This window comes from Lactuca saligna, chromosome 7, assembly GCF_052625555.1.
Source record: "Lactuca saligna cultivar CGN05327 chromosome 7, ASM5262555v1, whole genome shotgun sequence".
In the NCBI taxonomy this organism is placed as follows: domain Eukaryota; kingdom Viridiplantae; phylum Streptophyta; class Magnoliopsida; order Asterales; family Asteraceae; genus Lactuca; species Lactuca saligna.
In genome coordinates, this window is record NC_136423.1 from 20,354,654 (window position 1) to 20,366,542 (window position 11,889).

General features: G+C 38.4%; 2 protein-coding genes, 1 non-coding gene and 1 pseudogene across 4 annotated transcripts; 2 read left to right on the forward strand and 2 right to left on the reverse strand.

Annotated features, from left to right (window-relative positions):
* Positions 1–765: 765 nt before the first annotated feature.
* On the forward strand, positions 766–6,839 carry LOC145004208 (callose synthase 11 pseudogene; annotated as a pseudogene). Its single transcript, XR_013662320.1, has 4 exons — positions 766–952; positions 1,048–1,124; positions 1,219–6,549; positions 6,659–6,839. The product of XR_013662320.1 is annotated as a callose synthase 11 pseudogene (transcript).
* Positions 4,251–4,329, forward strand: LOC145007834 (small nucleolar RNA J33). The gene has a single exon (XR_013663196.1). It is a non-coding gene; the product is annotated as a small nucleolar RNA J33 (small nucleolar RNA).
* A 391-nt stretch (positions 6,840–7,230) lies between the features above and the next one.
* Positions 7,231–8,505, reverse strand: LOC145006725 (uncharacterized). Its single transcript, XM_078965784.1, has one exon. It carries the CDS (start codon positions 8,503–8,505, stop codon positions 7,231–7,233), a length of 1,275 nt encoding a protein of 424 aa, XP_078821910.1.
* Positions 8,506–8,522: 17 nt separating this feature from the next.
* LOC145006726 (uncharacterized) lies at positions 8,523–9,936 on the reverse strand. Its single transcript, XM_078965785.1, has 2 exons — positions 8,658–9,936; positions 8,523–8,593 (listed from the first exon to the last, which is right to left on the reverse strand). Exons 1-2 carry the CDS (start codon positions 9,934–9,936, stop codon positions 8,523–8,525), a joined length of 1,350 nt encoding a protein of 449 aa, XP_078821911.1.
* Positions 9,937–11,889: the final 1,953 nt, after the last annotated feature.

The following is an 11,889-nucleotide window of genomic DNA, read 5'->3' on the forward strand; positions in this document are numbered from 1 at the left end:
GAAATCATAAGGATTATATTCATAAAAAAAATTGTAAGTAATAGAAATCACAAGGGCTATATTCATATAAAAAATTGTAAGTTATAAAAATCACCAGAACTATATTCGTAATTTTTTTTTATTAAAGACGAAAGTTATAACTTTTAATAAACCACAGGACCATGTATATTTATCAAAAAAAAGTTTGGATTAGATACGCTTATAATTGCGCCCAAACAACCTAATTTTTTTCAAAGTTTGTAAAACACGAGGATTCACAGCACGCATCTACCCGAGAAGGCGGCCATGGAAAAAAACATTATTTTATATGCGACTCGTGCACTGCATGTGATACATCTGTTACAAGTTTTGTCTTTTACTTGCCACTTTCCAATTTCATATATACTTCAAGTACTTTTGGTAACATATTGTATTTATTTTTTCTATAAAATCATGAAATAAATTTTCTCTACTGAAACCACAATCCTCCACGTATACGTATTGTATTATGGACTAATTTAGTCATTTGAATTTTGATAAAGGTTGTAAAAATAGATACAAATCATTGAGATACACTTTTACAAAAAAAAATGATATTCTCAAATTAGGTTACAAGAATTATGTTCGATTTTTATTTTTTTAATAACTAATTGGTAAGGAATATGAATAATATTAATATATTATGACCTAAAAAGATTTTTGAAAGAAAAACAAAATAAAATCAGAGTGTTATTGCTTACTTTGATTGAATTAAGTAACAGATAAAAACACCCTCACTGTGTGGGTCGCACCCATCTTAAGTGCTCCTCTCTCTCTTATCTTAGATCTTCCCCCACCTTCTCCCTCTCAAGCGCGTGCCTCACGTGCCACTATTCTTGTAACTTACAAGTAACAAACACCCCTCAAAAACCCACCACAAAATCCCAATAATTTGAAACCAAAAAAAGAAAATTTCAATTGCCATATCCTAAAGGTACGCTATTTTACTTTAGGTTTTGTTTATTACTTTACTGGGTATATAGTATATACGTTTTGAGATTCTGTATCTATCTGCGTGTGTTCTTGTAGATATATTGTGTGTTTTGTTTGGAAACTGGTTAATTGGGAGTAATCAAAAGTGTAAATTTCAATCCCCTATCATACAGGTACGTTCTTTTTGTTCAATTTGATCTATTTTTACTTTGCTTGGTGTGGTGTGTGTATTTGTTTGTTGTAAAAATGGTGAATTGGGAATTGCAGGGTGGTTTTGAGAAGATACCCAGATCGTGAAACCTGTTAGAATTCCGATGAGATGAACTTGAGGCAAAGACCAGTACCCACTCGCGGACGGGGGAATCCCGACGCGCCGCCACATGCGACGAGGCATGAGGAGCCGTATAACATAATCCCTATACACAGTTTACTCTCTGATCATCCATCTCTTCGGTACCCAGAAGTGAGGGCGGCTGCTGATGCTCTACGCGCCGTCGGGGACCTCCGTCGGCCGCCGTTTAGAGAATGGCGAGATGGGATGGACCTTATGGATTGGCTCGGTGCTTTTTTCGGGTTTCAAAACGACAACGTTCGGAATCAACGGGAGCATCTCGTCCTCCACCTTGCGAACGCCCAAATGCGGCTCACCCCGCCGCCAGCCATCGCCGATAACCTCGATCCTGGTGTTCTCCGGGAATTCCGTCGGAAACTTCTTAAGAATTACAAGTCATGGTGCTCTTTCCTCCGACGAAAATCACAGGTTCGCCTCCCACATTTCCGTCAAAACCCCGACACCCACCGCCGGGAACTTTTATACGTAGCTATGTACCTACTCATCTGGGGTGAAGCCGGGAATCTCCGATTCACACCAGAATGTCTCTGCTACATCTACCATCACATGACTATGGAATTAAACCAAGTTCTCTCCGGTGACACAGACGCCAACACCGGCCGTCCTTTCAACCCTTCCATCTCCGGCGAAAACGCGTTTCTGAACAAAATCATCACCCCAATTTACAAAACAATCAAAACGGAAGTAGACAGAAGCAGAAACGGAAAAGCCCCACATTCAGCCTGGAGAAATTACGATGACATAAACGAATTCTTCTGGAGTCGCAAATGCTTCAAGAAACTCAAATGGCCATTAGATCTCTCCTGCAACTTCTTCATAGACGACCCCAAAGCCATAAACCGAATCGGTAAAACCGGATTCGTGGAGCAACGAACATTCTGGAACATCTTCAGAAACTTCGACCGATTATGGATTTTGCTCATCTTGTTCTTCCAAGCCTCCATGATTGTAGCCTGGAGAGAAACACAGTTTCCATGGCAGGCGCTTGAAGATCGTGATGTACAAGTTGAATTACTCACAGTCTTCATAACATGGGCTGGTCTTCGATTCGGTCAATCAATTCTCGATGCAGGAACACAATACAGTCTGGTTTCAAAAGATTCAAAACTTCTTCTCTTTCGTATGATCATGAAATCAATAGTATCATTAACATGGGTCATCGTCTTCACCATCTTCTACATCCAAATCTGGATCCAAAAAAACTCAGATGGGCGGTGGTCCGATGCCGCCAATGATAAAATCATCGTGTTCTTAAAATCCGGATTAGTCTACATCATTCCAGAACTCCTCGCATTGCTTCTTTTCATCATCCCATGGGTCAGAAACTTCATTGAAGAAACCGATTTCATACTTTTCGACATGCTAACATGGTGGTTCCATTCCCGACTCTATGTAGGACGAGGTTTACGCGAAGGCTTAGTCAGTAACATCAAATACACACTCTTTTGGATCATTATATTACTCTCAAAGTTCTCATTTTCTTACTTTCTTCAAATTAAACCGCTCGTGGCCCCCACAAAAGCCCTAGCAAACCTCCATCTCGATCGATACAATTGGCATGAATTCTTCAGCAACACAAACCGAATGGCGATTGTTCTGGTTTGGCTTCCCATTGTTTTGATGTATTTAGTTGACATGCAGTTATGGTACACGGTTTTTTCAGCTCTAGTCGGGTCGATTATCGGGTTGTTTTCTCATTTGGGCGAGATCCGGAACATCGAGCAGTTAAGGTTACGATATCAGTTTTTCGCGAGCGCATTACAGTTTAATTTGATTCCGGAAGATTTATCCGTGACGGCTAAAGATTCTCTTGTTCAAAAGCTTCGTAACGCGATTCGTCGGGTCAAACTCCGGTACGGGCTCGGTCAACCGTTTAAGAAACTCGAATCGAGTCAAGTTGATGCGAGAAGATTCGCGTTGATTTGGAATGAAATTATATTCACAATGAGGGAAGAAGATCTAATTAGCGATAGAGAGGTGGAGCTCATGGAGTTGCCGCCTACCTGTTGGGGGATCATGGTGGTCCGGTGGCCGTGTGTGCTTTTGGGTAATGAGCTCAGCCTTGCACTCAACCAGGCCAGTGAACTTTCCGGTGCACCGGACCGCTGGGTTTGGTTCCGGATTTGTAACAGCGAGTATCGCCGGTGTGCAGTGATCGAGGCGTATTGTAGTATCCGGTATTTACTACCCGAAATCATTGAAAAAAGATCCGAAGAATACGGGATTGTTAAACGGTTATTCGATGAAATCGACCATTGGGTTTCGATTGGCGAGTTTATGAAATTTTATAAATCGCAAAAACTCCCGATGATTCACGTGAATTTGATCAATCTTGTTGAAACTTTGATGGCACCCGTTCAAAACATGAACAAACTTGTTGACATTTTGCAAGCGCTTTACGAGATCATGGTTAAAGAGCTCCCAAAAACTAAAAAGCCCGCGTTCCAGTTGATTGAAGAAGGTTTAGCCCCGAGGAACCCTGCAAAAACCGAAGAGGGTTTACTTTTCGTGAACAAAGTCCGGTTTCCGAAACCCGAAGATGCGTTTTTTCACCGACAGTTACGGCGGTTGCACACGATTTTAAAATCCCGGGACTCGATGCGGAACATTCCGAGAAACATCGAGGCCCGGAGACGGATCGCGTTTTTTAGCAACTCGCTTTTCATGAACATCCCGCGGGCCCCACAAGTCGAGAAAATGATGGCGTTTAGTGTTTTGACTCCGTATTATGACGAGGATGTTTTGTATAAGAAAGAAGCGCTTCGAAGCCCGAACGATGACGGGATTTCCACTTTGTTTTATTTGCAGAAAATATACGAAGACGAGTGGGAGAATTTTATGGAAAGAATGCGTGGAGATGGGATGAAAGATGACGATGAAATTTTCACTACAAGAACCCGAGACCTTCGTGTTTGGGCCTCATATCGGGGCCAAACTTTGGCCCGAACTGTTCGGGGAATGATGTATTATTATCGGGCTTTGAAAATTCTCGCGTATCTTGATTCCGCTTCTGAAGTGGAAATCAGACAGGGGTCACAAACTGTCGATTACCGGGCGGGTTCGCGGGGTTTGAACCGGACCGTTAGCGAGACCGGGTCTGCAATTATGAAGTTTGTATACGTTGTTGCGTGTCAGAATTACGGGTCCCAGAAGCAAAAAGGCGAACCACAAGCAGAAGATATCGCGATTTTAATGAAAAACAATGAGGCCCTTCGGGTTGCTTATGTGGACGAGGTTCGTTTGGGTCGGTCTGAAGTCGAGTATTATTCGGTTCTTGTAAAGTACAATGACCACTTAAAGAAAGAAGAAGAAATTTACCGCATAAAATTACCAGGCCCGATGAAGCTTGGGGAAGGAAAGCCCGAGAACCAAAACCACGCGATAATTTTCACGCGTGGCGATGCGTTACAAACAATCGACATGAACCAAGATAATTCGTTCGAAGAAGCCTTGAAAATGCGAAACCTTCTAGAAGAATTTAAAGTCAACCACGGGATCCGAAAGCCAACAATCCTAGGAGTCCGCGAAAACATCTTCACGGGGTCCGTCTCCTCGCTCGCGTGGTTCATGTCAACGCAAGAAATGAGCTTCGTGACACTCGGTCAACGGGTTCTCGCGAACCCGTTGAAAGTCCGGATGCATTACGGGCATCCGGACGTGTTCGACCGGTTCTGGTTCTTGACACGTGGCGGAATCAGTAAAGCCTCAAAAGTAATCAACATTAGTGAAGACATATTCGCGGGTTTCAATTGCACCTTACGTGGTGGAAATGTAACACATCATGAATACATTCAAATCGGAAAGGGTCGGGATGTCGGGTTGAACCAAATTTCAATGTTTGAGGCAAAAGTCGCGTCCGGAAACGGCGAACAAGTTTTGAGCCGTGATGTTTATCGGTTGGGCCACCGGCTCGACTTCTTCCGGATGCTGTCATTTTTTTACACGACTGTCGGGTTTTATTACAACACAATGATGATGATTGTTATGGTTTATACTTTCTTGTGGGGCCGGCTTTATCTCGCGTTGAGTGGGGTCGAGGGGGCTGCTATGGACAATACAAAGTATAACAAAGCATTTGGGGCGATTATAAACCAACAATTTGTAGTCCAAATCGGGGTTTTCACTGCTTTACCAATGATAGTTGAAAACTCGTTAGAACACGGGTTTTTATCCGCTGTATGGGACTACCTAACAATGCAGTTACAGCTCGCCTCGGTTTTCTTCACTTTCTCGTTGGGGACCCGCAGCCATTACTTCGGGCGTACCATATTACACGGTGGGGCGAAATACCGGGCCACGGGTCGCGGGTTTGTTGTTGAACATAAAAAATTTGCGGAAAATTATCGGTTATACGCGCGAAGTCATTTCGTGAAAGCGATTGAACTCGGGGTGATTTTAACGGTTTACGCGTCCAACACCCCGTTATCCGTATCGAATTTCATTTACATAATTTTGAATATTTCAAGTTGGTTTTTAGTGGTTTCGTGGATCATGGCCCCGTTTGCGTTCAACCCGTCGGGTTTCGATTGGTTGAAAACGGTTTATGACTTCAAGGATTTTGTTAGATGGATTTGGTATTCGGGCGGGTCGTTGGCGAAAGCGGATATTAGTTGGGAAACGTGGTGGTATGAAGAACAAGATCACTTGAGAACAACCGGTTTATGGGGGAAATTATTGGAAATAATTCTGGATTTAAGATTCTTCTTTTTTCAATATGGTGTTGTTTACCATTTGAAAATCGCGGACAATAGTACGAGTATAGTTGTTTATTTGATTTCGTGGGTTTTTATGATAGCTGCGGTTTCGGTTTATATTGTGATCGCGTATGCACAAGATAAGTTTGCGGCGAAAGAGCATATAAAATACCGGCTTGTTCAGCTTCTTGTGAGTTTTGTGATTGTGGTTGTGGTGTTGATGCTTTTGGAGTTTACCAAATTGACGATTTTGGACATGTTTTCGAGTGTTTTGGCGTTTATACCTACTGGTTGGGGGATTATATCGATTGCACAAGTTTTGAGGCCGTTTTTGGAAAATTCAATTGTTTGGGATACAGTTGTTTCATTGGCTCGGCTTTATGATATGTTGATTGGAATGTTTGTTTTGGCCCCTCTTGCTTTTTTGTCATGGATGCCCGGATTTCAAGCCATGCAGACCAGGATTTTGTTTAATGAAGCATTTAGTCGAGGACTTCAGATATCCAGGATTCTTACTGGGAAGAATATTAATTTGGAGTCGTGATATCGAGGGTATGTTTTGTCATTTTTCATATTGGAAACTTCGTGTGTTTTTTTTTTTTGTGTGTGAGTTTTAAGGTTTTTGATTTGGAGTTGACTCTTTTGTATGTTTGGTTTTCAGGTTTTGGGTGTAAGAATGACGATAATGTCCTTGAATTCATCAAGCTGCTCACCATGGGAGCCATTTTTGCATCGTTATTTTGTATTGTTAAACATTTGTTTTTTTTTTTTTTTTTTTTTTTTTTGTTTGATGTTTTGAACATAATTGCAGAGTTTTAGCCTTAGTGGTTAGATTTTTTGCATTTCAATATGTACATATTTGTGTAGGGGTTGCTCATTGGTCAAATTGCAGTGAATAGCAACGTACTTTTAACCAATGTATTTTTTTCACCCATAATAACAACATACTTACATTTTGTTGCACCAATATGTAAAATGAATGTTCCTAATTTGTTACATATATTGTAATGAAATACAAGTGACATTGCTATTACTGGTTATTAACTGTTATTATTAATAAAGGATGTTAGCATGTTGCTAATAGAATGCCTACAATTCATAAAAAACAAAAAAAAACATACAAACGAAGTTTCTTATATGAAAGGTAGAAATAAATCTAAACTGTTTCTTTTACAACTAAGTTTACATACAAAGCAAAACCAACAACATTACAAGTCAACAAGCCCAAAAAACTCATCCTTCTTGAGTCGTAACAGCTACTTTCTGATACATAAAACTTTCTCTAAATCTCTTTGGCAAAACTGATCTTCCCCCAAATCGTTGCTGCACATAAATCACAAGAACACAAAATGTCCCACCAAAACACACAACAACATCCCAAACTGTTGAATAGAAATCCATCCCAGGATTTGCATATATTTTATCATAAAACCACAAAGAACTATGCGATCGATAAATATCATAAACATGAGGCAACAATCTCACAATTGTAGACCCGATATAAAATGAAGGAGCAAGAACCATGTTACGGGTATCACAAAACAAATTGAACACAATTTGTGGTATCAAGAACGTGTCAAGAACTATACCGAAGTAAGACTCGAGTTCCCCCCAAAAAGTCACGTTTTTTGATGCTTGAAGTTGTAACAAATGTGCAAAAAACGCGAATATATATAACGGGAATGTTACATATAAAACCTTTTGATCAAATTCCCAGAGGTTTTTGTTTTTGTTATTGTTATTCTCATTGTCATTTCTTGAACACCAAGTGAGTTGGAGCAAACGGGATTGAAGAAGGAAAGCGACCATTGTGATGACACGAACAAGAACCTCGTTTACTTCTAGCCATTGATCGGTTCCAAGAAACACGTTTTGCTTTCGATTTTTTATAAAAATCGCTTCGAAATTGAGTAAAAGTGGGATCATATGAGCCAAGGTGAGAACGGTTAACATGATAATGGAAGTTTCCGGAAGGAATTCGGGATTCTTTTTGACATGAAAGAGTTGGAATGCGATGAAAATGCACGCGAGTGTGTTTGAAATTAGAACCATGGTGATCTCAAGATCCATTCGCCATATTGATTCTCTCGCTTGGACTGTTGTTATTGAGCTCGACCCGAATTCCACGGGCTCGAAGTATGACGGGTCGGGTCTTGTTCGTGTGGATTTGATCGACCCGTGAACCGACCCACGTTTTGAGTAGTTGATGTTGATTAGTAGTTCACAATCTAAGGATCTTTTCTTTTGGAACTTTTCGTATGGCATATGCTTACAACCAATCATACATATAACACCATTTTTGGTGTTATACACGCCTTCTGCTGAGATTTCAACCATTTTTGACCCCGGGATTTTACCACCGAATTCAAATTCGCCACGTGTCGTGAAGCTCATGACATAGCTAATGTTAATGTACTCGTTTATTGAACTATGATTCCCTTCGATCATGGAAAAAGATGAATAAAATCGGTCACCGATGTAAAAAGGGGATGCATAACCATATGCCATTTGTCCTTTCTTGTTTTTCACCAACATGTCAAACCGTAAATTTGGAGAATTTTCATCTGGGTAAGTCTCTTTCTTTCCTTTTGTGTTACTATCGAGGGTTTTTGAGCATAAATTTGTGATCTTTTTATGTTGGGAATACTCATATGATGCACCTTTGATTCTTGAATGTAGGTTTGCAGGGCTATAAATAGAGACATGGCCAAGATTCTTTCGTTGTGTACTCCACATTCGCCCTATGATACTACTCCTGTTTTGTAGACTAAGATTTGAAGGTAAACTGAAAGCTAATCTAATCGAACAATCTCTTGCAGACATTTTATCGAACAGTTGGCATGCAACTAACTCTAGACGGTTCTTCTTCTTGTTCCAAACTCCTTCTGCAACCAGACTAGTGAGTGGATAAAATGACATTCCTCTACCGTATGTAGAATTAGAGAACTGCAAAATGTACCGGACTTTTCCATCATCTAAGCAATCTACGACTTTGATTGACAGGAAACGTGGAAACGTTTCATCGCCTACTGTTATAAAGCTACAAGAAACGTTCTCACAGTCGTAGGTATTGTAATCCAATTCGAATCTGAGACCCCATGTTATGACCGAACATATCCCACGCTTGTAAGCCGTCCGGGCATCTGGTAGACTAAGAGAGGCGTTCTCCATATCATCGTAGATGCTAAAACCATCGTTGTTGATCTCTTTATTGATATAAGTATAATTATACCCCATACGTGAAACACCCAAGATCGAAATGGGTTTAAAATAAGTAGCGGAACCCGAAGGCGTGATGCTTTGTAATGTACCATTGATCAAACTAGTATTAAGAACAGAAGAATTGGGATAATCAAGCTTGAAAACAACATTCATAGGGGTTAAAGTACTTACCGATCCTGAACCAACCATACATAGCTTCCCAAAATCCGAATCCCAAAACCCGAATAACCTAAACCCAGCTCCGACGTTTGTACGAGGCTCCCAACGCGGTGGCCGGAACTTAACAAGCCGTAATCTTCTCCGTGGAGTATTGCCGGAAAAATAATCAATAATGCCCGGCCCAACAAGGTTAAGAACGGCATTAACCTTAACAATCCCTTTCGATTTCGTCTCGTAAGCTTCCCGGGTGGAAAATGATGCGACTTGAGAGGAAACGGGATTAAAATTGAATTGGGGATTTTCATTTCCTAAGCTATACACCGCTTTATCTAACCGGAGGAAATCATCCCGCAATAATTGGGTTTCTGTAAATGGGGATTCACGAACCACATCATTACAGTATCGAGAGTACGGAACTTCTGAGAAATCGCGGTGAATTGAGGTAGATTTCGTGATGAAAGCCAAGAAAATCAGAACGAATTGGAGGAAATTAAAAGGGGGAAACGAAACCCTGATTCCAGATTTCACAAAACTAACCGAACAAGATAGTATCTCCATTGGAACCAGATTTGGTGAGAAGCTAAATCCTCATATTCTCTCTCTAAATCTATAAATGTTTCTCTCTCTATACGTATACATTGAGGATTTTTCTATCTAAAAATAGTGCATCTTCAACCAGAATCTTCTGACCCTGCATAACCATGTTGTACGTTGTGCATTAAATATGGCACGCCGCTTACACACATATCGTGGAGGAAGTGTCTTGTACATAATGCTGTAACGTTTGTAGTGTGATTAAAGTCAAATAGTTACTTTGGATTTGGTCTATGAAAGTCAAAAGGAATATCTTTCAAAGCCTCAAAGGTAACCTGAAGTATTGAGATTCAAAAAAATTGGACCTTTATGGATGATTATTCATTATTGAATGTAATGACTATGTAAAACAAACAAAATCTATAAGAATCTTTTGAGGTTATTCTTGATTTTGACGCATGTAATTTTTTAAGTATTTTAAAATGATTAGTTGTGAAAGTTATATATTATATGGGTTGATTTAAGAAAAAAAGTTATATATAAAAATTAAAATATTTGAAAACTTTAAATTTATAAGAAAATAAAAAAAAATTAATGAATTATTAAAATTGAAATGTTTTTTTTATATTTTAAATCTAAACAAATAAACAAAAAAAATTAATAAACTTTAATTTGAGAATTTTGAAATTTGAAAGTGAATCCATTAATGAAATTGATATCAATTTATTATTATATTTATTTTTATTATAATTATTACATTAAAATATTATATGAAATTTAATAAAATAAAAAACTCATAAAATTATATATGGAAAAAAATTAATTCAAAATAACCAAAAAATAATATTTGGCAAATTGAATGATAATGTGACATGTAGCAAAAAAAAACCTTCATTTATTAGGGTAAATTATATTTATTTTTATTGTAATTATTACATTAAAATATTATATGAAATTTAATAAAATAAGAAAACTCATAAAATAACATATGGAAAAAAATTAATTCAAAATAACAAAAAAATAACATTTAGCAAATTGAATGATAATGTGACATGTAGCAAAAAAACCCCTTCATTTATTAGGGTAAATTCTTTTTTCACATGTCATTTTCTTATTTATTTATTTATTTTTTTCATTTCCGTTTTATTGCCACCTCGTTAAAGTATTTAGTACACATCAATATAGTCATTAATTCCAATTGATTATGCCCAGCTCAATAATCGTTCATTCCTTTTGTTAATTCATCCCATATTTGTTAAGGGAAGTGATTCGTACACAACAGTTTTTATCCGTATACAACATTTTATACTTAATAATGTTATACAATACAACATTTTAATGCATAAATTGTTGTGTATTGAGAAAATTTGTTGTGTACAAATCAGCTCCCATTTGTTAATATGAGAGTAATACAATTTAATAATTATGATTGGTATGATTAGCTAAATTCAAGGTGTTTATTAGATTTTTTTTTGGAACACTACTAGAAAAAAGGCCTTTTACGACGCTCATTGCGCGTCGTAAAACGCTCAGACGACGCGCAAATGCGTGTCAAGGAAGGCCATGTCATAAAGAGAGACGACGCGCATTTACGACGCTCATTTACGACACGCAATTACAACGTGCGTTTATGACACGCAATGCGTATCAAGGAAGGCCCTGTCATAAAGGAAGACGACACGCATTCGCGTGTCATAACCTTACGACGCGCGTGTTAATGACACGCATTGCATATCAAGAAAGACCCTGTCAAGAAAGGCCATGTCATAAATGAAGATGACACACATTTTTGCGTATCATAATTTTAAATGTTAAAAAAATTATTATTTATAGATTTACTAATTTTCAAATTAAATTTGTGTTTAATATCTCATAATAGAAAATAAAATATCATATACAAAAAATACAATCTATTACATAAAATTTAATATCATACAAATAATCGTTCCATGGAAAGATAAAACAAATTAATAGAAG